Source organism: Macaca nemestrina, chromosome 7, assembly GCF_043159975.1.
Source record: "Macaca nemestrina isolate mMacNem1 chromosome 7, mMacNem.hap1, whole genome shotgun sequence".
Classification (NCBI taxonomy): Eukaryota; Metazoa; Chordata; class Mammalia; order Primates; family Cercopithecidae; genus Macaca; species Macaca nemestrina.
In genome coordinates this window covers 125866840-125893910 of record NC_092131.1, presented here as the reverse complement: position 1 = coordinate 125893910, position 27071 = coordinate 125866840, and the positions used below count along the sequence as shown (strand labels likewise).

Below are 27071 nucleotides of genomic sequence, written 5' to 3'. Positions count from 1 at the left end.
CACATATATTTTTTGAAGTTTATTTTTAAAGTTTTAAAGCAAAAGCTGGCCCCTCTCCTCTCCTGGAATGGGCAGCCCATCCCATCTCCTGGATTAAGCAGGCCCCGCCCCTCTCCACAAGTGGGTGGGGACAGCAGTTGCAGAGGCAGTTTTCCTTGTGATGCCACAGGTTCCTCTGGACACACTGCTGCCTAGCCACACCTCCTTTCCCTTTCATCTTTCTCATTGACCAATGGGCTTGGAGCATTAAGGCCACGCCCCTATTCTGTGTTCTAGTGGGGCCCTGGTTACCCCTCCTCTGGCTCAGTCACACAGCTGCCTGGTAGATAACTGGAGGTGTTTGCTGATGTGGCCCCAACCCTGCCTCCCTCCCAACCCTGTGATGTTAGAAGAAACTTGTCAGAGCAAATTGGGAGCAGCCAAGAAAAAGGTAAAACGAACCAGGTCTTGGCCCCTCAACCCAGCCAGAGATCCCTTCCAATGACCAGACCTCTGCCAGAGTCCATACCACTCCTGAGGCACACTGGGCTGGGTCCCTCCACCCCGGCATCTCTGGGCTCCCCGCACCAAAGTCTCAGCAGTCAGCCCCACCCCTTCAGCAAGCAGCCCAGCTCCTGCCCTCTCCAGTCACTCCAGGGTGACTTTGGACTGGTGACTCCTGGGGCTCCCCACTCCATACTCGGCCCTCACGCCCTGCTGCCACAAGCCCGACCTCCCTGGGTTCTTTGGGCTCACCTCACCAAGAACCTGGGTCTTGCAGCCCCAACACCCGCCCATTGCCAGTCATCCCTGGGTGACTTTGGGCTGGTGATTCCTGGGGTTCCCTGCTGTAGACTCTGCTCTCCTCTCCTGCTGACCCAAGCCCAACCTCCCTCGGTTCCTTGGGCTGGCATCTCCAAGGAGCTGGGTCCCAGCCCTATGTCCCCCTCCCCCATCATTGATCAGCGACTCAGCCATTGCACTGATGTGGTTCCCCCTACCCTAGGAGGAGTGGAATGTAGTGATGTCACAGTCCCCCTAGGAACTGTCATTACTGCTGCAAGACCGGCCTTTGATCTTACGCTCTGGTTGCAGCACAAATTTCCAGGTGGAAGGGGAATGGGGACTACAGGACCTAGGAGCAACAGGTTTCAGGCTGCCTTACTCCCTTCACATAGACATTGACAATGTGAAAAGCCTACACGTCACCCATGAGCTCAAAACGTTGACAGTGTCTCTGGGCGGCAATGGGAGAACAGGTTTGGGTTGGTTTTCTCCCAGGCTTCTACTCTCCAGGGAGACTTTAACATTACTTTCTGAGTTCTCCACCTCATATTCTTTCTCCACGGTTCTGGGACCAGACTGCCCTTCAGTCAGTGATCTCTGAAGTGAGATTTGCTCATCTTCTGTGGAATAGATCTTGGGAAACTGAACTTGACAGCTTGAATCTTCCTCATATCATCTCAACCTGGGTACTTTGAGTGCCACAGGATAAATGTGGGAGATCTTTCTGAAGCATCAGTTTCCCTTGATTCTCTTGAGAGAGAAAAAACATTAATGTACTTAGGGATGACTGTCACATACGTTTCTAAGAGTATACCAGACTTCTCTCTGAAATGAGGCCTGGGTTGTCCTCTTTCTGATAAATTCCCAGATTTAACAAAAAAGCTGCCTTCTGCCATGAGGACACATTGACATAAAGTTTGAGAGGTACTGGTGTACTTCTTCACACTAACAGATGTGTGAGGATGTATGACTAAACCACATAGCGTACAGTTCCTGCCTACTTAATGTTTACTTTTCTACCTCTGCTTCTGGTTTTGGTCCCTGGAAGCTGCTGAATCGTGGCAAAATCCCAGAGCTTGGAGTCAGAAGACTGAATTTAAGTTCCATTATTGCCACCCCCCGACTTTTTTTTTTAGCCATAATATCAATCCCTCTCAGTCACTAAGTTATTGTGACAACACCTTGTACAGTTGTTGGTGGCATTAAATCAGATGGTGTATAGGAGTATTTTGTAAAAACTGTAAAGGAGGATGTGGCTGTAGGGGCTGGTAGTCCTCATGAGTATGACTGCTCTTCTTTCCCACAGCTAAAAGAATATCAGCAGAGGAGCAGCCCTGGTGTTCCGGCAGGAGCAAAGATGAAAAAGAAAAAAACTGGCCGTAGCCCTGAGACAACCACTTCTGGTGGTTGCCACTCACCTGGGGATGTGAGTCTTGGCTGGCCAGGCTCCTGGGTACAGGGGGTCCAAGGGGCAGTAGAGGGTAATTGTTAAGATTGCCGGGTACTGGTTAAGAATTTTGGGTTTGAATCCTCCCTCTCCATCTGCTAGGAATCTGATTTATGGCAAATTGCTTGAGCTCTTTGGGCCTCTTTTTTCACATCTGTAAAATAGGGGTAGTATTGTTTGACTTCCATTTGTGAAGTTTAAATGAGATTTCTTATTGTTTTTATGTTAATCTTTAGTACATGGCCTGCTGTAAACACCCAGGACACCCAGGAAATGGTCATTGCTGTTTGATTTTCCTCATCCCCAGTCTCAAGGGGAACCTGGGCCAGTGAGCACAGTCACTTGCCATCAGGCTGTCCCTTTAGGAGTCACCAAAGGGGGCTCCAGTGTGTGGCGAGGAAACCCCAGGAACTAGGAGTAAGAGAAGATCTAACTTGCCACCAGCTTGCTGGGTGACCACAGAAAAATCACTTCTTCCCCTGGGCCTCAGTTTCCTCCTCTGTAAGATGATACTGGATAAGATCAGTGTCTTTCAAACTTGCTTTTTAGCTGGAGCCCTCTTAGTTCAAGTGAACCCTTACTCAGAAGTCTGGTTTTATTAACGGAGGTGGAGGTCTGGAGCATTACCAGATTCATCGCCCACATCCTGGGACTGAGGAGAGGGGTCCAGTGAGTGTGTTAAGAGCTGCATTGGTCAGGTGACTCCACTCTGACTGCATCGCTCAGTGGACTTTTCCATCTATTTGTTCCTGCCCCTGGCAAGGCAGCAGGTGGCCATTTGGAAGAATGGCACAGGCCATGGTTTTAATCTCCTCTGCTCTTCCTCAGCATTTCGTTTTCCTGAACCCACATCTTCCTCCTACCCTGACTTTCTTGCTTCTCTCTAAGCCACTTCTGTCTTTCTCCCCCTGCCCTTGTTATCCCCTTGTCACCTCCTATAGATTCAGGACATTCTGAAGGTGCTGGTGTCCAACCTTAACCATTCCAGTGGGGTAGCGCTCCCCCATTGCACAAGTGGAAGGTGAGGCAGTGCCAGGACCCCTCTCTGGCTTGCTCTCTCCAGCTGTGCATGCCCCTGAGGCTTCTCCGGTTTGGGGGATACTTTGCCTCTGGCTTATTTTATTTTGCTGCCATTAACCTTCAGCCTGTTTATGTCTTCTTCTTCACCTGTTTGATTGATTGGGTTTTTTCCTTCCCTGCATCTTTTATTATCTTGGAAATGGTGAGACATACCTTAAAGTTTAAAAGTAATTTGGGAATAATGTACAGAGCAGACATGTGGGATTTGGGGCTTTATTTTATTTTATTTGAGACAGGGTCTCACTCTGTCACCCAGACTAGAGTGCAGTGGTGTGATCTCGGCTCACTACAACCTCTCCCTCCCAGGTTCAAGCGATTATCTTGCCTCAGCCTCCTGAGTAGCTGGGATTACAGGCACCTGCCACCACACCCGGCTAATCTTTGAATTTTTAGTAGAGATGGGGTTTCACCATGTTGGCCAGGCTGGTCTTGAACTCCTGATCTCAAGTGATCCACCTGCCTCAGCCTCCCAAAGTGCTGGGATTACATGCATGAGCCACCATGCCCGGCCCTTTGCTGTTTTTATACTTTCTCTATATCCATAACTGTTTCCCATGTAAGTTTTTTTTTTCTTTTTTAATTTCTCATTTCTATTACCCCTGCATCATCTGCTACCCTGAAGGATCTGGAGGTAAGAGGCCCTGGGCCAAGGCGCAGTGACCCTGCAGGCCAGTCCTCCAACCTCCTCTCACAGCGGGAGCTGGGTGCCCCTCTACCAGCTGAGACAGCCCACACACACCCCAGCCCTAATGATTGTTCTCTCTACCTCTCCCCGCAATCCTCCTCCTACTCCTCCTCTCTGCATGTGCATCAGAGCCGGAACCAAGAACTAGCAGTAGCCCTGGACTCAAGCTCCGCAACCATCAATCAACTCTGAAAACAGAATCATTGGTAAGAGTCCATTGGGGTCCCCTGATTCCATGCTGCCAATCCTGGGCTTTAGTTTCCCCTTGGGGCTCTGAAGAAAGGGGCGGAGGGCCTCTGGTGCCAAGGGCAAATGGGGAGCTGGAGCACCCAGTCCTCACCTGGGGGAACCCCAGAACAAGGAGCATGCAGCATGGCTCTTCTGTCGCTGCCCTCTTTGCCAACTCTCTCTTCTTCAGACACCCCTGCTCCAGTCCTTGCCACACACGCCCTGGGGTTGTCACCTCTCAGGGAAGTACTAGTCTGACTGGTTGTCAAGGACCCCGTATTTCTGTCCTGACTCAGTCCCTAATTTGCTCCTTGAGTCTGGACAAGCCACCTCTCCTCCTTGGGCTCCTGTTTCTGGAGGAGGTAGAGCATCAAAGGTCTCTGTTAGTTCTGAGAGTCCGAGATTTCAAGGTCCCTAGAACGGAAACCTCAGGGCCAAGGGCTCCTGTCTGTCCTTTTCTGTCCTGTATCTCTGCTGTGAAGAACCCGTACCTGGTTCTTACATGCTCATTAAATGTTTGTCAAATGAACGCATCTTTCTAAATCACAAGCTGGCAGAAGGGTGTGCCTTTCCCAGACTCCGTCTCTAGAGGTTTGTGTTACTGTCTTTTGAGAGAATCCAGATTCAGACTGTGAGTTCTGTGGCTGTGGGCAAAACCCACAAAGACCCAAATCCTCTGCCTTTGGGAGCTTGAGGAGAGTTGACCAGTTCATGTTGCCATTGGGTCTGAGAACTTTGCCTTTAAAATCCATTCCTGGTCCCTGCCTACAACTTCCTGGCTTGGGCAATAGACTTGAGGGGCCCCCCCCTCAGTCACCTGAATTTGACTCTCCCCACAGAAACAACAGAAGAAACAAGTGGAACATCAGCTGGAAGAAGTAACATGATTTCTTTGCACACAACATGACTGCTGGGTTTGGGGGGCACTCAGATGTAGAGGTGCCAGTCTCGTCTCACCCACTCCCAGCCTGGGGAAGAAGGCTCACCCCTGAAAACCTGGTCCCATGGGTGTGCCTGTCCTGGGGCATTGGTGGCATGCTGGGGGCATGTCTCTTGCTGTGCCATCTCTGCCTCCCCTGGGTAAGAGCTCTGTCTTCCTCTTCCTACAGGAAAAGAAAGCAAACAATGACATACACAAAGCACAGACGGAGCAGTTAGAGGTGAGTGGAGGGTGGGGAGTTTTCTCCTGTCCTCCGGAGAATGTTTCTTTCCGTCTCTTTCAGCACTTGCTTGGCTTTTCTCCCAAACGTTCAATTCCAGACAATCAACATCCTCACATTGGAAAAGGCAGACTTGAAGACCACCCTTTACCATACTAAACGTGCCGCCAGACACTTCGAAGGTGGGAATCTGGGCACCCCGTCATCCTTCAACCTGGCACTTTGACAAGTCTTTAGGTGGAGTCCTTTGAACCTCATCTCAATCTCTCATTACAGAAGAGTCCAAGATCTGGCCGGCCGCCTGCAATCCTCCTTACAGCGTATTCAAGAATTGGAGCGGGCTCTCTCTGCTGTTTCTGCACAGCAGTGGGAAGAGGACAGGGTGAGTCCAACCAGCTGCCCCCTTCCCTGGCAGCCTGGCTTCCCAGATGCAGGAGTGAGCCTAAAGGTCCCTTCTGCAGGATGCAGTGTCCTGCCCAGAAGGCAGCATGCTCATTTCTCACTGCTTTTGTGTATGGTTGTTAGAGGCAGCCTGGGGCTGAGTCAGCTGCTGTGGGTGAGTTGGGGGCACTGTGGGGAGTGAACACTGGATACAGAACTCGGAGGCCAAGTGCCTGCCCTGCCCTTACCTGGCTGTAGCCTTGGCCAAGTCCTAGGTGGGGTATTGGGTACTTGTGCTGTGAAGGTACAGAAGAGTACCTTTAGTATGTCACCATTTCTGTAGAGAGAGGAAAGATGTGTGTGTGTGTGTGTGTGTGTGTGTGTGTGTGTGTGTGTGTGTGTATGTACTATGATAATATACATGAAACATGTCTGCAAGGGTTCATAAAAACCTCAGGAGAGAGTAACAGGGCGGCTGGGAGACACTTCCCTTCTGTACCTTCTGAGTTTTGAACTATGTGAATGTATCCTCTTTCCAAAAAGCGAACAAAAGATTAATTTCCCACTTCCTACCTGTGCCGCTACCCACAACAAGAAAAATGGGCTTAGAGAATTGGGTATACCTGGATGTTCAAATCCCAGCTCTGTCTGAGTGATCTTAGACAAGCACTTAACCTCAAATACTGCATGTTTTTCATGTACACAATAGAGGCAATCCTAGTAACTGTCTCATATGGTGGTTGTGAGGATTAAATAGGATTGTTAGCATGGTACCTGGTGAAGCACTCCGTTAAGGTTCAAACAGTGGTAGTAATAACACTAGCAATATTATCTGATCTCTCTGGGCCTCTGTTAGCCAGCTATAATTCAATCTCTTTCCCTGTCCCTTCCAAGTTTACTGAGTTCTTTTAAAAACCAGGCCACGGGCTTGGAAATGCCTTGATCTTTACTGACCGAGTTGTATATTGAGCCTAGCCCTAGCCCTTTTAAGGGGCACTGCCCGGGCTCCCCACATCAAAACTTCTCACTCTTCACCATCCAGTCCTCGAGCCGCAGTGAAGCAGTCCTCCAGCGGCAGTTACAGCAGACCATAAAGGAGCGGGCGCTGCTGAACGCACACGTGACACAGGTGAGGCTTTGCAGAGGGAGGGATGTGGAAGGAAGATGACCCCAGGTGGCCAGGAGCAGGTGAGGACCAATGACAGCCCTTCCTCACTTCTGTGGCCATTCTTGCAGGTGACAGAGTCACTTAAACAAGTCCAGCTAGAGAGAGATGAATATGCTCAACATATAAAAGGAGAGAGGGCCCGGTGGCAGGAGAGGATGAGGAAAATGTCGATGGAGGTGAGACCTGACCCTTCAGCCCCCACCTTAGATGGGTCACTGCATCTTTCTGGGCATCTGTAAAACGGGAATGGTGTGACCTGGGAGCAGGACTGGCATCACAGGGCTGTGGGGTGGCTTAGAATGCCCCAGGCAGGTGGGTGGATGGAAGGGATTTGAGGCAGTGGAAAAGAGGTCTGTGCCAGGATTCAGCAAGTCTTGTCATCTCCATGAGCCTTAGGGTCCTCATCAGCAAAGAGGAAGGAGTGCCCGTTGTCAGCCACCCACAGTGCTCTCTATCTGACATGGCTGGGAAATTGGCTTCCATCGGGTGTGAGGAATCATTAGCAGTGAGGCCAAGTTTGGGAAGCCTCAGAGGAGCTGTGCGTCAAGAGTAGGGTTGGTTTTTTTGAGAGGCGGGGGTTGGGGAATCCAGAGGCCCTCATTGTCTGCTTCCTTTCTCAGCTGAGCCCCCATCCCCAGTGCCCCCAGCAGGGCCCTCTGAAGTGGAGCAGCTACAAGATGAGGCCAAACACCTGAGGAAGGAGGTGGAGAGTTTGGTGGGAAAACTCCAATCCCAGGTGGAAAACAATCAGGCCTTGAGTCTCCTGAGCAAGGAGCAAAAGGAGAGGCTTCGGGAGCAGCAGGAGAGGCTGCAAAAGCAGGAGGAGAGGCTGCGAAAGGAGGAGAAGAAGCTGCAAAAGCAGGAGGAGAGGCTGTGGGATCAGGAGGAGAGGCTGTGGGAGAAGGAGGAGAGGCTATGAAAGCAAGAGGAGAGGCTGCAAAAGCAGGAGAAGAGATGCACACTCTCCCAGAACCACAAGCTCGACAAGCAGCTGGCCAAGCCACAGTGCGGCTTCAAGGACCTGGTAGGTTGCCCCACCTGGGGAGCCTGCCCTCATCCCTAGCCCTCCAGGCCTTTGTTTCCCCACATGTAAAATGGGGCAGTGTAGCCCTCACATGACATGGTACTGCTAAAGGCATCTGTGAGCCAGAGCTCATCAGGCCCTCCTCTGATGGCTGTGGGGGAGAGGGGATGATTTTTCTAACCTGCCTCCACCCTTCCCGCTGACATGGGAGACAGACACCAAGTTCTGGGGTCTCCAGCTGCAGTGGATGGCCACTGATTGCTTCTTTCTGTCCAGAACATGAGAACAAGAGCACACTGCAGTTGGAGCAGCAAGTAAAGGAGCTGCAGGAGAAGCTGAGCAAGGTGAAGGAGATGGTAAGCTCTGCCCCATCCAAGAAGGGCTGGGAGACAGGTACCAGCCTCTGGGGAGGCGAGGTGCCAGGCCAAAGGCAGCTCCAACTGCAGAGCAAGTGACCTTAGCACGCTCCAGGGCAGCCCTATGTCTGTTTGTTGCCTCCTGCCCTCTGACTTTTAGAGGTGGGTAGCCCTGGGCTCCTCCCAGGTCTGGACATCATCATCCCAGCTAGAGGCATGGATTCCCCCAATCACAGGGGAAGAGACAGTGGTATAAGAGGCTTCTTATGCTGGGCATGGTGGCTCATCCCTGTAATCCCAGTACTTTGGGAGGCTGAGGCAGGAGAATCACTTGAAGTCAGGAGTTTGAGACCAGCCTGGCCAACATGGCAAAACCTCATCTCTACTAAAATTACAACGACAAAAAATTAGCCAGGGATGGTGGCACATGCCTGTAATCCCAGCTACTCAGGAGGCTGAGGCATGAGAATCACTTGAGCCCAGGAGGTGGAGGTTGCAGTGAGCTGAGATTGCACCACTGCACTCCAGCCTGGGCCACAGAGTGACGCTCTGTCTCAAAACAAAACAAAAAAGCCTCCTTAGATTCGAACTGGATTCTGGCCTCAGTCCCACTGGTCACCATTCAACTACTTTTCATCTCTAAGTCTCTGTTTCTTTAGCTTCAAAAGGAAGTTAGCATTTTTCTTATGGAGGTGCTGGGGATTAAATGAGAGAACACATGGAAAGCATTAGGCATGGAGCACACTTAGCAGATGGTGATTGGCTCCCTCTGCTTTTCCACAAGTCTGTGGTCTACAGTTTAAATGGTGGGAAGAAGACATGAGGTTTGAGGCTGGGGAAGGAGGCATGGGGTTCTAGGCAAGGGAGGAAGTCTCTAAGGCCTGGAGCAAGAGGCCAGGGGCCTGGGCAGGTGACAGAGCCCCCACAGTGCCCTCGTTACCCTATTAATGGGCCCAGAATCTGGAAGCCAGCCACCACGTGCCCTCCTGCCTAGGGCCTTCCTGCAGCTGGAGCTGAAGAGCCAAGAGTCTCAGAGTCTGCACAGCAGCAGCGAGACTAGTACCTCGGTCACCCGCAGCAGTACGTGACCACCTATCAGCAGCTGACCTCTGAGAAGGAGGCGCTGCACAGGCAGTTACCACTACAGACCCAGCTCATGGACCTGCAGCAGCAGGAAACTCGGGGCAAAGCGGTGGCTGAGATGGCCTGCCAAAAGTTGCAGGAGACCCAGGGGAGTGAGTTGCTGAGGACGGGGCCCCCGAGGGGGACGACCTGGCAACCTCTATGCCTTCTCACTCTGTTTCCCATCCCATTAGGAGCACCTAGAAGCTGCCAACCAGTGGAACCAACAGCTGGAGACCCAGTTGAGCCTCATGGCTCTCCCTGGACAAGGTACAGGAGACCACTCAGGGGAAGAGGAGAGAGCCCCAGGAGGAAGGGGGGACTGTCAGCAGCATAGGATCAAGGAGCTGGAAGAGACCTTTAGAACATCTGGTCATTTTGCCAACTGGGTGTCTGCACTAAGTTCGGCATCAATCGGGTGACCTCCTGGCAGCAGGGGGCCACCAGGTTGCCTAAGGATGAGTGAACTGGCCCAGATCAGAAAGGGAGCAGGTCAGAACTCCCGCACCAACCGGTAGTGTGACTGTGCCTGGGCAATATAGCAAGATCTCGGTTCTTAAAAGGAAAAATAAAGAACAGCAGCTCATTCCCCTCTGGGGAGGGGCTGTCTCAGGGTTACACAGTGAGGGTGGGGACAGAGGTGGGCCCACAGTGCCTCCCTTGTTGGGTTGTCTGAGGACCCCTCTGGCCACCTCCCCACAGGAGATGGAGGAGGACATCTGGACAGTGAGGAGGAGGGGGTGCCTCGGCCTATGCCGAGTGTCCCAGAGGACCTGGAGAGCCGGGAAGCCACGGTGAGTCTCACTTTCCCTGTGCCCACGTTGCCACCTTCCTCTGTGGTCCCTCCCAGGCCCCCTTATGCTCTTGGTTTCCCCGCCTTCTGATTTCTCTGGACCTTCACCCCTTCCGGGAGCCAGTGGTCAGACACCATTTCACCTGTGACCAACAGGTGCACTCTCTGAGGCCCCAAGGGAAGGGGCTGTGCTCCACCTCCCTGCCCCATTTGTTCTGTGTATGCCCCTACAAGAATACTCACCTCTTGCCTTCAAGTGGCATTTTCAACTCCGCTGGAGCCAGTTTCCAGGAGGAGCAGGCACGGCTATGTGGGCAGCGGAAGGTGTGAAGGCTGTGCTGCCTGCACCTGGCTCACCTGGTGGCCTCGGCCTGGAAGGAGCCAGAGGAGAGGCCCCAGCCTCAGGGACTGTGTTTGAGTTTGTGTGTGGGGAGAGCTACCGGGCCCTGAGGGAGGCCATGGAGAAGGTGAAGGTGAGTGAGTCCTGGCATGGGCCAAGAAAAGTGAAGGTGGGGCAGGACAGGTCACTCCCGAGATATGACCAGATTATTTTGGCTGCAGAGTGGCTTTATGGACCTCCGAAAGGAGAAGGTGGACAGGATGGAGCAGGTGGAGAACCTAAAGCTTGGATTCATCCAGCTCTCTGGAGCAACAGACGGCATGAGTGAGCGGGAGGCCACGGCATGGGCACAGGGAGCTGCAGGGCCATTGGAGGGGCCCCAGCGTCTGAGCCCTGTCCTCTTGCAGGAGAGTACATCACCATATATGGGAGCCAAGGGGCAGTGCCAAACACGTGGCACCAGGAGATGGAGGATATCATCAGGCTGGACCAGAACGAGGAGGAGATGAAGGTAGGGCATGCAACATCTTTGCGGGGGTGGGGGTCAGCATGGGCACTGGCGCTGGATCCAGAGTGGCATCTGAGGACCCCTCCATTCAGGTGAATCTACTGGAGCTGCAGAAGCTGCTGTTGACACTTGTGGGTGACCATGAGGGACATGACAAATTCCTCCCTGCTGCCCACAACCCTGCTGATGAGCCTGCTCCAGGGGCCCCAGCCCCCCAGGAGATTGGGGCTGCTGAGGAGCAGCCTGGTGAGTGGATCCCTGAGGCGGGGTGGACAGGCAGGAGCAGGGGAGGCTCACACTGCACTCAGACCCCCACCTGCCTCTCTCCAAAGATTTTTATGAGGTGAGCGTGGTGGACAGCGTGGAGCCTGCACCAGGAGAGGCCAGGGAGGGTTCTCCCTGTGACAACCCCACCTCACAGAAGATCGTGCAGCTGCTTCCTGTAACGCAGGACACCCAGGAGCACCCAGGCTTGGCCAGCAAACCCTGCATGCCATTCTTTTACTGGGCAGCCGAGAACAGAGAGATAAACATCATCATCACCTAAGAGCTGGTCAAGAAATTGAAAAAACAACAACCAAAAGTTATGGGGTTAATCTCCTACACAATTCATTTACTTCATTTGAATGTTAGAGCTCCTCATGTTTATTTATGTTTCTAATTTACAGTTTAAATTTATTTGTAGAAAGTTAAGGGAGAGTGGGTCTTTCCCTGATGTTCACTCTGGCATCCTTCAACATTTTTGTTTTTAATTTGATAATTGTAGGTCATTAGCTCGCATATCGAGTTTGCCTTTACATGGTGGGAGTTCAAACACACAAAGACCCACTATTTGCACAAAACTATTCTTGCTGGTTTGGAATAGGCTGCCATGCTTTTTAAATGTTATTGCAGCATGTATACTCATTACAGAATTCAGATAAAATTTGCTTATGTTCTGCTATTATGTTTGATCGATTCCTAATCACAGTGAGCTCTTCATTAGCTCAATACGTGGTTTGCCCTCAAGTGCACACTGTTTCTTACTTTGTAATATGCCACTGTGAGTACTGACATTTAGAGTTGTTTAAAGGCCGAGAACTGGAAACAGATTTTCCCCTATTTTCTGTGTATTGGGGATGGGAGTAATAACATTTTGGGGAGCTTTTTAAATCTCACAGAAGAGGAAAGTGGCCTGCTCTGGCAGGTGTGTGCAGGATAGAGTGTGTTTCATTTGTTCTGGTGTCAAGAATGAGCGCAGTACTATGGTAGTTCCCTTAGGATTTGTATGTGCTCTGGGCTCATGAAGATATCGCAGCATGAGCTGCAGCAGTTGTACTCTTTCTCGATGACCTAAAAAAAAGGTATTCTTTCTGAGGAATGAAAGGCTCCCATCATTGACTGTGGATGTGGAAAACCTTTTCCAGCCTAGAGCATTTATATCTACAATACATTTTAAAGTCAGAGTTCATGTTACCTGTTTTAATCACGTGACTACATGTCACAGTACACAAAAGGGCACTGGTTGATATTCTTCTTAATGTATTTAGTAAAGATCATAAGAAATCCTTTCAGAGTTTAAATGTCCCTGGAACAGGCATACAGGCTCTAGTCAAGAATGAATTCAAGTGAAGGAAAGCTGTGTGACACCTGGCATTCCTCTATGTTCATGGAGCTTCTTTGAGGCTAGAAGATTGATTTTACCATCTAGACCTCTCTGGCTAATACCTATTCTTCAACCACATTGGTTACTCTGAAATAGGAATTTACTTCTTGTCCTTGAATGGAAAATACTTTAAAAATAACAAACATTATCATAAACTAATATATGTGACAGTACTTAGTTGAAACAAAAAGGAGTTTTAGTAGACAGTATTATATTTGAAAATCAAGGAGAAGTTTATGCAACTTAAAATGTTTACAGACTGCAGTACAATCTACTGTTTGTGAAAGTCAAAGTATTATGAGGAAAAGTGTCTATACAATCACAGAGTTCTATTTCCTCACAAAGTTCTTTACGAAGAGTGAAATATGTTTTTATACCTCTTGGTATCACTTAGAGGCGTATTTTTTTGCCATATTTATGTTCATGTGCCTATACATGATGAATGAATTATTTCAGTCATACATTGCCTAAATTGTAACTTTATGATGCTTGGGAAAGAATCAACAGCTAAAACTTCATGAAGTTCTAATGTCTATGTTCGAAAATATGTCACATTATTAGGATGTAGGGAGAGATGTGTGTGCACTCCCTGGGATGGGCATTTCTAGTCACTAGATCATCTCCATTTTCAGCATTTGACATCCTCATGATACTTTTATAAATATGACATTAATAGGAGAGCAATAATATGATTTTACAGATGGAATAACAGATTTGCCTGCATTCACTGAAAGAGTGCAAATATTGGGTCCTTGTGACTTCAATTGACTCTTCCAAATTGTATGAATTTATCAATGTATTAGATAAACCCAGTTTCAGAATGATAAAGAAAAACTGTTAGACCAAATAATGTGGCTAATTAACAGTGGTACGATTTCTAGCCTGAGTATTTAAAATGGACTTAAGGTCCTGTTCTTGCCTTCTATTTTGTGAACTTGCTGCTTTTGCATTATTTGAGTTCACTTGAAAGACTGTTACTTTAAGTCCATTTTAAACCCTCGGGCTAGAAATCTTACCACTGTTAATTAGCCACCTTCTTTGGTCTAACAGTTTTTCTTTATCATTCTGAAACTGGGCTTACCTAATACATTGAAAAATTATTTCAAGGAATTTTCATAGTTCAAATCACTTCACTTTTGCCTTGATAAATATAAATGACTAGGAATGTCCTTCAGATCACGTTTAGCATCTGTAACCAATCTGACAATAATGTGCTCATCAGGTACCTATGGGTGAAATCACACACTGGCATGTTGAAGCTGAATGTCAGTCTGGAAAAGAAATGTACTGTATTAACCAAAATACCACTCTTTGTGTAGATATTTTGTCCTATGTTTCCGAAAAAGCTAGAAAGAATGGAAATCCTATGACAATAACTTAAGTCTTCAAAGTGCATACAGTCTCTTGCGATACCTCATTCAGCCAAGTATTTATTCTCTTTCTTATTCAGTATAAGACAGCTTTCAATTTGCTTAGAAGGCAACATTAGAAGGTTAGAGTTCATCAGAAATATAGAATTTTAAAATGTGAGTTCAACTGAATAAATATGAATTTCTGTAGGAACTAAGGAATCAAAATACATATTTAAAGATTGCAATATATGGTCATTATTTTTAGAGTATCTGATTAAACCTGATAGGTTTTCCAGAAATGAAAAAAATCAGCTCTAAAACCAAAGCAGATTTTTAGAAAAATGTGAAAATGTAACTCAGCCCTATCCATAATACTTTCTCTTAAACCTTTATCTTACAGAGTCACTTTAAAATAATATAACTATTGAAAAATATAACTGCTATGTTAATGTTGTGAAATAAGTTAAAACATCTTAAAATATGAATACTGTAGTTTAAAACAAAGAAACTGGGGGAAGGAAAAGTAGAGAAAGAGATGTCAATTCCAGTCCACAGCTTTATTTGCCAAGTTTTCTTAAAATGACTTTTACCAATTTACGAATTCCTGTCAACAGAATGTATAATGGAAATACTGAAAGACTGTTGTCTAAAGTGCCATTATTGACTGCTACTGTGATGCTACTGTAATGTAATAAATTAGGAAATTGTTACAAAATGCTGTTTTTGCCTTTAAATTTTGTGTGTCTTGTAAACTATGTTGTTAAAGGTATTGAGTGTGCAAATCCTGGGCACGCTTGGCATGAGATCATCGGATTTTATTTTTACAAAATTGTAACTATGCAAGTGTGTTTATTGAAAGGACACAAACTAAAAAGAAGTTACAGGAATTTTAAAAGTGGGATGAGAAAGTTATTGGGATGAAAAATGTAGAAAAGTTGTGGCAAAAGAAGTTGTGGAAAAAAAGTAGAAAAATGTTTTATGAAACATGTTTTAAAAAGTTATGAAAAGGAAGTCATGGAATTTTTTAAAAAAAAGTCATGGGAGAAAAATAAAAGCAGGCCCCTGTCAGCATAACCCTGGAGAAGTGGGGCTGGAGTCTCCACCCCCACCATGTATCAACCACTCCTTCCCAGTCACCCCTTTACCATTAGGGTAGCAAGAAAAGACCCCGTCTAATGGAGGGAGACAAACAGACCCTTTGCCACCTTGACCAGGGCTGAGTCCTTAAATTTCTGGACGGTGATGTTTGTTATTTAAAAGCCAGAGGCTGGTGGAGCTGGTTTGTTTGGAGGAGGCCTGATGGCCTCTCTACTCTCACCAAAGCAACTTTTCCCTCAGGGGGCTCCCATCTTCTTATTCAGAGAGGCAGCTGAGGTGGGACAGTGGGGCTAAGGGTAGAGTAGGCGAGGGCACAGGCTGCTGGGGTGGCCCCCCTTCCCCAGTGTACATATACTATCTGTGTAACATTTTGTATATTCTGGGGGGTAGGACCACCCCCTGTATCATACATAGCAAAGGCTGGAGCTGGCATATGAGGAGGAGATTCTAATTGTTATTTACAGCTGGGAAACTTATTTATTGATACCATAGGATGGAGGAAGGAGGTGGGGATGGGGTCCTGCCTTCCTTGGTGGTGCGACTCCTGTTTATTTTGCTTTTCATTTCGGAATAAATGGATTTAGCCATACTGCGCAGCCTGGTGGGTTCCCATTTCCCTCACTGGGTCCTGGAGTTTGTGCCACTGAACGAGGAGCCCCAGAGTGTCTGAGCATGTCCAGCTGGGCTGTTGGGGACTTCCAGGCCTGTTACCTGTATGCTGCCTGGTGACACCTGGTGAATTTCATGGGGCCTACTATGGCGCCTAGCCCTGACAGCCAACAGGCTCAGAAGCCTAATCTAGCGGTGGCCAGGAAGACAGACACCAGCACCGAAGGCCACTGACTTCCATCCACCCCAGGCGTCTTCCGTTCCATCCCCTTGCCTCCCTCTCCTGTCTGCACCCGGTGGCCTATTCTGTCTGTCCCTCCAGAGTGCTGGCTGTCCCACAGGCTCCTTCAGGCTGAGTTCATGGCCCTGCCCCCTAGTGGCCAGAGCCTGCTTCACAGGATAAGAGCCAGTTAAGTTCCAGGGGCTTTCCAGGAAAAGTGTCCCTTGGAAAGGCCTTTTCACTACTCCCAATAGCACCCTAGAAATGGCTTGGCCTTTTCCCTCCCCTGAACTCCACAGAGAACACAGCCAGCAGAGGACACATTCCCCGCCACCCAGAAATGGGTTTGATTCTCAGCTGAGGGATGGCGGGACTGATAGAGACTGTCAGGCCACACGGCTGCCTGCACAGCACCCCCATGCACCCCCATGCTTGCTCATATATATATATATGAGTATTTATAGATATTAATAGAACACAGCAGGGCATTCCACAGAGTAATTATAGATATTTATAGAACAGGGCAGGGCATACCACAGAGTATTTATAGATATTTATAGAACAGGGCAGGGCGTACCACAGAGTATTTATGGATATTTATAGAACAGGGCAGGGCGTACCACAGAGTATTTATGGATATTTATAGAACAGGGCAGGGCGTACCACAGAGTATTTATGGATATTTATAGAACAGGGCAGGGCGTACCACAGAGTATTTATGGATATTTATAGAACAGGGCAGGGCGTACCACAGAGTATTTATGGGTATTTATAGAACAGGGCAGGGCGTACCACAGAGTATTTATGGGTATTTATAGAACAGGGCAGGGCGTACCACAGAGTATTTATGGGTATTTATAGAACAGGGCAGGGCGTACCACAGAGTATTTATGGGTATTTATAGAACAGGGCAGGGCGTACCACAGAGTATTTATGGGTATTTATAGAACAGGGCAGGGCGTACCACAGAGTATTTATGGGTATTTATAGAACAGGGCAGGGCGTACCACAGAGTATTTATGGGTATTTATAGAACAGGGCAGGGCGTACCACAGAGTATTTATGGGTATTTATAGAACAGGGCAGGGCGTACCACAGAGTATTTATGGGTATTTATAGAACAGGGCAGGGCGTACCACAGAGTATTTATGGATATTTATAGAACAGGGCAGGGCGTACCACAGAGTATTTATGGATATTTATAGAACAGGGCAGGGCGTACCACAGAGTATTTATGGGTATTTATAGAACAGGGCAGGGCGTACCACAGAGTATTTATGGATATTTATAGAACAGGGCAGGGCGTACCACAGAGTATTTATGGATATTTATAGAACAGGGCAGGGCGTACCACAGAGTATTTATGGGTATTTATAGAACAGGGCAGGGCGTACCACAGAGTATTTATGGATATTTATAGAACAGGGCAGGGCATACCACAGAGGGGCACAAGTTTTCAGGAACGGTCACACCTGGATGTGTCAGCTCAGCACTACAACAGACTAAGTCACAGATGAAGGGGGCTGGCTTTGGGGCTGGGGAGCCACTGTCAAGTCACAGGACACCCGCCCAGCAGGCCTGGAAAGGGAGGCCTCCGAGAAGAGGAGGATCTGTTTAGAGGTTAAAGTGTGGCTGGGGCTCTCAGGATGGGATGGACTTGCCTGACCCAATCAGCTGGCAGTCAGAGAGAAGCAGAGAGAAAACAGGAGAGAGAAAAGCAAGCAGAGAGCTGGTGAGGCAAGCGCAGAGCACTGGCGCGCCACAGCAGCTGTGGGAGGGCCAGGGAGGGGAGGGCGCAGGTGTGGGTGTGGCAAAGGTTCCTGGAAAAGGGGCTGGAAGGGAAAGGGGAGGAAGATGGAGGGAGGAGCCAGAGCTTCACAGGTAGTGCCTGGGGCTGTGGCAGCCCTCCCCAGCCCACACACGCTGGCCTCACCCATGGCACCCAGGCAGTGCACCCACAGTTCAGACCAATGCTCAGCCCCCTTGGGCTTCCCCCTTCTCTGGTCACCCTGTCTTCCAACCCACTGGCCCAGGGGCACCTCTTGTTTGGGGAGCCCCACCCAACAGCCAACTGGCCTGATAAGGAACACTGCTTGAACCAAAATGGTGAAGCTATAAGGGACGGATGGCTGGAGTGAGTGCCAGAGGCCCCTCTGAGTGGTCAGAAAGACCAGGGTCCTCTGAAGGGAGCCTGGGGAAGGCAGGGAGGGCAGGTAGCTGGATGCCACTGGCCATAGACTTGTAAGTCTAAGACGGGAGCCTCAACTGGTTGCGGGGCAGGGGGGCTGCGGGTTTCATAGGTGAGGCTGGGCCCTTCCTGCTGGGAAAAGCAGAAGAGGGAGAGTCTGTGGCAGGAGAGGCAGGTGGGCTCACTAGGCAGAGCTCAGCTGGGCCAACAGGCACTGTGGTCCCGTTGGCTGAATAGCACAGGTGACCCCTAGGAGCAACTGGCCAAGGTGCGTGAGCCTGCTGGCCAGTGGTAATGCTTCAGCGGGGGCCAGGGACCCTGCCTTCGGTCACACACTAGCAGCTATGATGGTACCTGGGAGGATGGGAAGGGGGCTGTGTGTCCCTTCCTGGCCTGTGAAGTGTGTTGTGGGATGACCATGTGTATGGGACTTTAAGATTTTATCCTAGATCATCACTGGATTGCCGACAGATAGAGGAGGTGGGACCCCGACTATCACCGCTGCTCTGCAGTGGATTCGGCTCTCGGCACTCCCAGGCTGGGAGCTGGATGCCCTGCCCTGGCAGCATGACTCAGACTGCATGACAGGTATGGCGTGCCCAGGATGACGTTCCTAGACCTCTGGCCTCCTCAGAGTCCAGCCCCACACAACGCCCTCCAAGCTCCCAGCCCCTACACCATAAACCATGAGCTCTATGCCCTCTCTGATGGCTCCAGAGAGCACCCATGTCTGCCAGCTTGGGCATGGAGCCTGTTCCGAGAGCCCCCAGGCTCAGCCATGGAGGCCATGGGCAGTGGTGCTGAGTCCCATGGCTCACAGGGAAGGGAGGTGAGAGAGCCACAGCACGAGGACAGAAAGAGGAAAGAGCAAATCTGCAGCTCCAGAAAGGAGGGGCAGGGAGCCTGGATCTGAGGTCCCAGGTGTGCCCCCCTGTGGAGCTGGTGCAGTGGGGCGGGAACACCATTCATGCAGCAGGTGGCGAGGCATGTATCTACCACGGCTGATGCTCCTCAGGGGCCACTGATAGTGATTCTGAAAGACAGCATCAAATCAACATGGCAGCTCATATGCATGGGTGGGGCAGGCCTGGGGTTGGGGGACACACACATGCACTTGCCGGGGTGTGCACACACATGCTGTGAGGCCCCACTGTTGGCATGCACATGCTAACACACATGCCCACAACACGCATACGCCTCCTTCCCTGCCACCTCCCAGTGCCCAGCACCCTCACTGGCTGGCACGTGCAGCACAGATCTGGGGTGTGCAGCCACTTGGCACACTGAAGCACACACATGGGCAGAGTCACAACACAGAAGCTCACCCACACACAGAGGCATTTGCACCAGCTCCCTGCACACTCATGCTGGCATGCTCAGAGGACCATCCATGCTGCTCATGGAGACAGCGCTTGCTCGCTAATGTTCAGCTGCCATTTCTCTACCTAAGAGCCTTCCATGGCTCCCTACTGCCTACAGCATTGAGCCCCAACAAGTCATACTCTTCGGACTTTGAAGTTCTCCACCCTATGCCCCACCCTCCCCACAGAGCTCTTTCTCTTTCTGTCTCTGTTCCCTGCTTTGGCCAGTGGGTGTCCTCAGTGAGTCCCACACTAAACCTCTGCCCACACTGCAGCTCTTTACCCAGATACCCTCCAATTCCTCATCACATAAGCCTATCTCAGTCATGCCCTGGACTGCATTGAAGCCAGGCTGCCTTGAAGAAGCTCTCTCCCAGACTGCCCTTTTCCTCAAGGCAGGATCATGACTTGCCAAATGTTTCACATGTGTTAGCAAGACTAGAGTTGGAGCAGACATCAAACCTTACATCCCATATGTCACACCTCACCACAGACCTGGGTTCCAAATACCCTGAAGAGTCTGAACTCATGTTGGTAGTTAGCAAAGTGCTCCTATGGCCACATCTACAGTTAACACAGTATCCCTATGACCACTGTCTCCCTTGATCCCCACAGCCACCCTGGGAGAAAGGCAGAAAGAAATCATTTGATAGAAAGGACGCTGAGGCTCTGGGAGGGAAAGGGACTTGCCTGAAGTCCCAGGGTGAAGCAGCATCTCTAGACTCCCAGTCTTGCCCAATACCGCACTGCTTGCCTCTACCTATCTCCGTTGGTCATCAGCACATCCTAGGGCAAGCCCCAATCCTTGCCTCATTTTGGTTTATGGGTGCTGGACCCACAGCCCCACTCTCCAGCCATTTGGAAACAAAAACAGATACTATTGTTCTTCCTTAGAGAACGTGGCCAGTGGAAACAGGGCACACTGGGAATCAGAGTGAATGTCCTTGAAAGAGGGCCATGGGTCAACAAGACCAAGCCAGAGGATGTAGAATGCTTTTCCTTAGAAATCTTTGGGAATTAAGTGGGCTTCAGACACTCCCATCCCTTCCCCAGCAGCCACCCCTACCACATTGGTTTAGATTGGGTAAGGTGGCGGGGGGGGGGGGAGGTGGATAAAAAATCAGATTGCTCATGGCCCCCAGGCTCCTTCCCCAGCTGCTTCTGTCCTAGCCCAGGCTTGGTGCCATTCTCACATTCTCACACTCATGTGATGTGTCACACACATCACAAACCTTGATGGTCACACAGTCACAGCCTGGTCTCTGCTCCTGTGGTCCAGTGGCTGGACACCCCCTGGGATGGCTCAAAGGAGTCAGGACTTGGAAGTGGGAACATCAGGGTAGCTGAAGGAAATCCACACACCCAGCGTATCTCAGGGTTCAGACTCTCTGACCTGAGGTAGGCTCCCCAGGGGCTGGGAGAGGAGTTGGAGGGAATGGAGGATGGAGGACAGCGAGGAGGAGGAGGAATGCAATGTGTGGGGCAGCCACCAAGAGTGAAAATAGAGGGAAGTGCCATGTACATGCTGGAAAGAAGGGGGCAGGTGGGACGAGCCCCATAGCCCCCTCCCCAAAAACGACCACCTCCGGGAGTCAGCGCTCCCTGGGGGGCAGGCTCCACCAGCCCTCAGCCATACGTGGCTCCGGCATCCATGGTCCCAGTGCCTTGGAAGGAGAGGGCCGGTTCTGGCAGCCAGGTCCGATGCTCTGGAATCCAGTCCCATGTCAGGGGAACATCTGACCCCTTCCCTGCCCAGTTCAGTGTTGTGGGACAGGGCTGCTGTCAAGACAATCCCCAGTCCTGCCCTCCTCCCTGAGTGGGCCAGATAGCCCATGTAGCCTCTTCCCCACTTGCCTTTGTGGCACTGCCAGCCTGGTACCCTGGTGCCCATTCAGTCTAGTCCTTCGTATTGCTGGGGCACGGGGAAGCTCTGAGTAACGTGGGACTATAGAGTGCGCAAGGGTTGCTGATGGCCGGGTCCCGTGCCCTCCCCATTCCTGTGCATTCTTGACAAAGGCTCCCAGCAACCGAGGGTACACAGCAGCTGTAGACACCAGCCTGATGAATATCTCATTGTGGGGAGGGGGCCATAGCAGGAGTGGGGCTCCAGGGAAATACAGAACCTGGGACTGGGAGGTGTTGATGTGAGAGGCCCAAGAAACCTCTGCTTTGCATTTCCTGAATACCATCTGCGCCTCTCAGGAGGGAGAGTGCCAGGCTCAGGAGGTCCCTGCCCAAGCAAGGGAGCTTAGAAAGGGGGCTGGGGTGGGCTGTGCCATTTTCAAGGGCTGGCGGGGGGACCAGCCAGCCAGACCCCTCTGGAGGTACTTGGGGCAGTACCGCCTGCCATGGCTCCTGAGTGACAGAGTCAGCTCTGCGCCCCACAAGACCGCTCCCTACTCAGAACTCACTGTGATCATGTGCTGGATCCAGATGCCCATGCAGCCTCCTGGCAGGGGCATCAGTTGCACCACCTGCCCAGGACGGCCCACGGAAGAGTCTGCGCCACTCTGCCCTGCTATGGAACAACTCCTGTTCTGCCTTCGGGAAGAGGTGTTCGTTTAAGTGATGACTGGGCTGGCCCCCATGGCACAGTTATCACAGAGTCTGCTGCTACCCATGGCTGAGAGCTCTAGTTCTTCCTAGTGGTCTCTGAAGCCACCAGGACGGATGAACCGTGGCTTCACCCTCTTGGCTGACTCAGCTGCCTTTCATCAGCTCATCTGCCCCTAGGATCCACTGTCTCTGGCTGGCACCTGACCTGAGCCCCAGGCTCACGCCTCTGCCCACAGGCCCAGCAGCTGCTTCACCTCCAACTCCAACCCTCTGGACCAAGCATTGCCCCTTGCCAGCTACTGGGGTACCACTAGTGCCCCCTCTCCAGACCCTTGGGTCTGGCTATAGCTTTCTTCTGGAAGCCACACCCCAAGACCCCAGCCCTGCTCTAGGGCCCTGTATCCCCAACTTCCTGCATCCTTCTTTCTCCTTCTGGGAACATGAACTTGCTCTGCCAGCCTGGTGGCTCCTGGAGGGCAGGACACCAGGGCCTGGACCATGGCAGGACTGGGAGTGTCTGCTGCCAGCGATGCTGGAACCTGCACCCATGTCCACATGATGTCTGTGGCACAGCGGCCACCTGAGGCTGTGGGCATCTGAGTGGTGGCTGCAGAGTGAGGCCCTTACCTCTGCCTGAGTGAAGTTCACCATGTCCTCCCCTATGCTGTCCTGCTGGGCATGGAACAGCCGGCCCGGCTGGGGGCCCGGGACCACACCATAGAGCAGAAGCTAGGAGTTGGTGTCTGCGCTGGAGCTGGCTCTGAGGCTCTGGCTGCTGAGTGGCTGGACGGACCCTTCCAGATGCAAAAGGGGCCATCACCCTTTGAAATCCAGGCACAGGCCTGTCTCTCCAGAGAGGCAGCGTGACCCTGGCGTGCCACCCTCAGCTCTGCCCCAGATCCTGGCACACCCCGGAATGCCCACAATCAGCACACCCGTCTAGCCAGACAGTCAGCGTCTGGCTGCCCTCCAGCGAGAGGAGCACTTGCTTCTGGGCCATCACTCGGAAGAAGTGTCTGGAGGAAGTGTGCTTGTCATCAGAGAAGCCGAAGTAGATGCCTCCGTCCAGGGCTCCTGAAGACAGAGTCATTGGGTCCGGCTGGCCCGAGCTGGCTCCCCATCTCAGGGCACCCCTGCAGGCAGCAGGAACCCAGGGCCTGGCCATCAGCACCCACCTCTGTGTGAGAACAGCACGAGCCCACTGCCCAGCTGGGCCTGCATGAAGCTGCGCACCTCGGTGCCCGGCGCTGCCCACAGCACTACCCGCCCTTTGCTGGGCTGCTCAATGGCGTAAACCATATGCTCAGGGGCCCAGAGTAACTGTCCATGCTCCTCAGGGCCTCCGCAGGGATGGGCACAGTGGCCCCCTCCCACATCTGGGGACACAGGCCTGTGAAGGTTCTGCCTTGCCCTGCTCACCCACCCCTTCCTCCCCAGCCCTGGGCTGCCACCAGGGTTCCAATCCTGCTGCGGCTCAGGCCCTCAGGTGGCACCGAGGCTGGCACTGCTCTGGCTCCCCTGCACAAAGGGCCCTCCCCACATTCACCTTCCCTGTCACCCCAGGGAAGGCCCCAGGGAAGGTCACCCTCCAGGCCCAGCCTCCTTGCTCTTCATCTGCCCTAGTCCTGCGTGTCCCTCAAGGCCAGCTTGTGTCCCCTACCCAGGAAGGCCCCAGTTCTTACCCTCACCAAGTTCTCACCCCCAGAAATCCCCAACGTTGACCAACAGTGCTCCTTAATCTGTCTCACTGGTGGGGCAGGGGTCTCCTTTCAGAGCCTCCGTGTGTGCCTGGCCAGGGCCGGGCACAGGTGGGAGTGGTGATTTTAGAAATGGGCCCTCCCTCCGGCTGAGGGAGGGGTGGGTGGCGCGGAGAGTGGGGGGCTGATGGTTGGTATGTTCTGCAGCACAGAATCAGCGCTGCGATGGGCCCAGGTGCTTCCAGAGCAGTTACGGGCCCTCCTCATGTTGGGTGAAGGGGACCCTTTTTCAGGCCTCCCACTTGCAAGCAGAGCAGGCGCCTGTTCCTGAGGTCCTGGTACCAGTCTTGGTGGGTCAATTACTTGTGGGCAGAGCTGCAGTGGGACTCACATGCCCGGGAAACAGAGCTTTCTGGCATTCTTGGGCTTCCTTCCCTGGCCCCAGGGAGCCCTCAGGCTGAGTCTTGGCAGAAGGGGCCATAATGTGGGGGACAGGGCCCCATTGCTGGGCTCCCAGACCAAACACGGGTGGATGGCACCACCTGGAGGCCATACTGACACACAGCTGTCCTGGCTTGTGGTTCCAGGGGCCTGTGGCCTCTGCACCATGAGGCCACCCTCTATGGGCACATCCTAGACTACCAAAGCCCCCCTCAGCGCCCCATGTCAGAGACAGCCCAAGTCAGCTCTCCTGTGGAACCTTCAGTGACTCTTGCTGACCCAGGAGGATGTACCCCAGAAGCTGGCATTCAAAGCCCTGCCATGTGGGCTTAGTGAAGCCATGCCCTTTCTGTTCTACCAGAACTACTTTCACAACCATAGAGAAGTTCCACCCCATGTCTGGGCCTCAACTTCCACCTCTGCCAAATGGGGGCCCTGCTCTGCTGTGGCACAAGGGGCAGGAGTTTGGGGAGCCAAGCCACGGCCTTTACTTGCTGGGGTGAAGGTGGGAAGCTTATTGGCTCCTGCCCTGACACCTGCCCTTATGGGCTTGTAAGTGATTCTGTCGGGAGTTCTGGTCCTGAGCCACAGGAGAAGGAACAGCAGAGCCACCCGTGGCCGCTCAGAAGTCTGCCTAACTTACCTGCAAGTGTCCATGACAAAACCTCCCACCTGTGTTCCGTTTCAGCACAATCTCACAACTCTCCTTCCAACAACCCCGTGAGGCATGCGGCAGCGTCCCCATTTTGCAGAGGAGGAAACTGAGGCTCAGACAGGGGGAGCTCTGTGCTGGGAAGTAGGGGACGCTGGCCTCTTTCTCGAAGCAGACATGGGGGATGGTGCCGGGAATACTCTCACCTGCAGGCCTGTGTTTGTAGTGAGGACGGGGGGTTGGTCATTGACAGGCAGGACGGTGACAGTGAAGGCCACAGGATGGCTCTGGCGGTCCATCTCAGAGGTGTCAGTCATCAGGACAAAACTGTCTGTCAGTGTCTCGCTCCCGTCGTGCACGTAGCGGATCAGTTGCTCTTCCACCTACGGGCAGGCCCAGGGCTAGTCAGGCCCCAGCAGCACCTTTCATGTCCTGCCTTTGGGTGCAGGAGGAGACTGACTCTTTTAGGGCTTCAGCTTCCATTGGTGGAAAATGGGGACCATAAGTTCTGGCTCCCAGAGGAGCTGTGAGGAAGAAAGGAGATACAGTATTTAAAGCACAGGTGCTTCTGATATGTGACTCCCCATCTCCTCTCTGTGTATAACTCCCACACTGGGAGTACCCAGGGTTCAGGGTACTCTGTGTCCCAGAGCTGGGCTGCAGCCCCTGGGCCTCTCTCACAGCTGTACCTCTCTCCAGGAGAAGGCGCTGAGGGTCCTGGCTTGAGGTCCGTCCTCCTTCTGCAGGGCCCCATGCCAGGGTGGCTCCAGCACCTGCAGGCTGAGGCCTGGGAGACTGGGGAAGTAGGGCCCGGTGACACGGAGCAGTGGAGGGGCCAGGGTGAGGCTGCCACCCATGGGGACACTGAAGTTTTGCACCTCCAGTGGGATGGCAGCGGGCAGCACCTCCAGCTCCACGTGGACGCCCTTGAGGGGAGCACCCAGGCCTGAGGGCACATCCATCGAGAAGGCATCGCTCCAGGCCTCAGGGCGGGATTGCAGGTACAGGACTCTGACCGCGTCCACTCCCTCCTGGGAGAAGCTCTGCACGGGGTCCAGGCTGGGTGGCTCATCTGCCAAGATGCCACGAGACACCATCACCACGCAGCTGGCACTCGGTGGACTCTTCACTGAGAATATGATGTCTGCCGGCGGCACTGCCTCCTGGGCTGCCTGGTTAACAGAGGTCATGAGGACTCACAGGGGGCCACAGAGGCAGTCTCTGAGGGGCCATTGTGGCCCTAAGCAGCCAGAACAGGCTTGATCTTGCCCCACTTATTCCTCCAGATACCACTGCTCATTTAGACACACAAGCACACACATGGGTTCACACACACAGCAGCCAGGCATGCAGCTGGTCACATTTTTTGTTTTTTGACAGTCTCACTCTGTCACCCAGGCTGGAGTACAGTGGTGTGATCACAGTTCCCTGAAGCCTCAACCTCCCAGACTCGAGGGATCCTCCCACCTCAGCCTCCCAAGTAGCTGTGACCACAGGCATGTGCCATCATGCCCAGCTAATTTTAAATTTTTTGTGTAGAGATGGGGTTTCACTGGTTTGCCCCGGCTGCTGGTCACATGTTAGTACCCACCCCACACACGGTTACAGGGGGTTAGTCACACAGCTTGAGATGCACTCCCTCGGGGAGGTGCCTAATCACATATCCCCAGACTCAGTGACACAGACACACAAGTTCATCATATGCTGACACAGTCACACATGTACATATGCGCGTGTACACACACACACACACACACACACACAGGCCTACCTGCTCAGGATCTGTTCAGGTCTGTGGCTGGTTTCCAGGCAGTGCTTCCCCAGCCCCTGCTATTACCACCGAGGACCATCAGAGGGCGCTCTGCCCCACCCCTCCTGGAGGCACAGCCGCCTTTAGCCCAGGCCCTATGGAGCTCAAGCCCCAAAGGCCACATGGGCTCCCTCACCTGATGGGCCTGTCACAAGAGGCTAAACCACTCTCAAACTCACATTCTTGTTCTATGCCTTTGCCTGGAATGTTCCTTCTGCCTGGAATACCACTCCCCATTCTCTGCTCCTGATGGCCTGTGCTCTTCAGAGCCCGGCCCAAATGCTGCCTCCTCCTTCGAGGCCTTCCTAATGCAAGATTTGCTGGCTCACTGTCAGCCTCAAGCTCCAGACATGCAGACAAGAAGGGTCTCCGAAATGAGCAGTGT

General features: G+C 52.0%; 2 protein-coding genes and 2 pseudogenes across 6 annotated transcripts; 2 read left to right on the top strand and 2 right to left on the bottom strand.

Annotated features, from left to right (window-relative positions):
* The first annotated feature begins 297 nt into the window (after positions 1–297).
* Positions 298–7090, top strand: LOC105491033 (golgin subfamily A member 6A-like; annotated as a pseudogene).
* Positions 5778–6761, bottom strand: LOC139364149 (uncharacterized; annotated as a pseudogene).
* A 521-nt stretch (positions 7091–7611) lies between the features above and the next one.
* On the top strand, positions 7612–12844 carry LOC139364420 (golgin subfamily A member 6B-like). 3 transcript variants are annotated; one of them, XM_071100982.1, is made up of 9 exons: positions 7612–7938; positions 8215–8294; positions 9611–9686; positions 10119–10210; positions 10494–10682; positions 10771–10873; positions 10957–11060; positions 11150–11303; positions 11390–12844. In XM_071100982.1, exons 1-9 carry the CDS (start codon positions 7830–7832, stop codon positions 11602–11604), a joined length of 1122 nt encoding a protein of 373 aa, XP_070957083.1. In that variant the 5' UTR covers positions 7612–7829; the 3' UTR covers positions 11605–12844. The 3 variants fall into 3 exon arrangements, with proteins under 3 accessions (XP_070957083.1, XP_070957082.1, XP_070957084.1); XM_071100981.1 differs by having other exon boundaries at positions 10467–10682; XM_071100983.1 differs by lacking the exon at positions 10494–10682 and having other exon boundaries at positions 11390–12843.
* A 1839-nt stretch (positions 12845–14683) lies between these two features.
* LOC105491003 (chondroitin sulfate proteoglycan 4-like) lies at positions 14684–26634 on the bottom strand. 3 transcript variants are annotated; one of them, XM_071100984.1, is made up of 3 exons: positions 25566–26634; positions 25083–25259; positions 14684–19202 (listed from the first exon to the last, which is right to left on the bottom strand). In XM_071100984.1, the coding sequence occupies exons 1-3, from the start codon at positions 26064–26066 to the stop codon at positions 18984–18986; spliced, it is 897 nt and encodes a 298-aa protein (XP_070957085.1). In that variant the 5' UTR covers positions 26067–26634; the 3' UTR covers positions 14684–18983. The 3 variants fall into 3 exon arrangements, 1 of the variants encoding a protein (XP_070957085.1); XR_011626340.1 differs by having other exon boundaries at positions 19113–22071; positions 22714–25259; XR_011626339.1 differs by having other exon boundaries at positions 19115–19202; positions 20763–25259.
* Positions 26635–27071: the final 437 nt, after the last annotated feature.

What these genes read in the sequence shown, in the direction of transcription:
- LOC105491003 (XM_071100984.1), bottom strand. Translation starts at nt 26,066, where the DNA reads ATGACCTCTGTTAACCAGGCAGCCCAGGAGGCAGTGCCGCCGGCAGAC. An exon ending in GCGCCTTCTCCTGGAGAGAG is followed by an intron (nt 25,260 to 25,565) that starts GTACAGCTGTGA and finishes GCCTGCCCGTAG; the next exon opens with GTGGAAGAGCAACTGATCCG. An exon ending in CTACAAACACAGGCCTGCAG is followed by an intron (nt 19,203 to 25,082) that starts GTGAGAGTATTC and finishes GCTGTCTTTCAG; the next exon opens with AATCACTATCAGTGGCCCCT.
- LOC139364420 (XM_071100981.1), top strand. Translation starts at nt 7,830, where the DNA reads ATGAAAGCAAGAGGAGAGGCTGCAAAAGCAGGAGAAGAGATGCACACT. An exon ending in TGAGCAAGGTGAAGGAGATG is followed by an intron (nt 8,295 to 9,610) that starts GTAAGCTCTGCC and finishes CCATCCCATTAG; the next exon opens with GAGCACCTAGAAGCTGCCAA. An exon ending in AGGCCATGGAGAAGGTGAAG is followed by an intron (nt 10,683 to 10,770) that starts GTGAGTGAGTCC and finishes TTTTGGCTGCAG; the next exon opens with AGTGGCTTTATGGACCTCCG.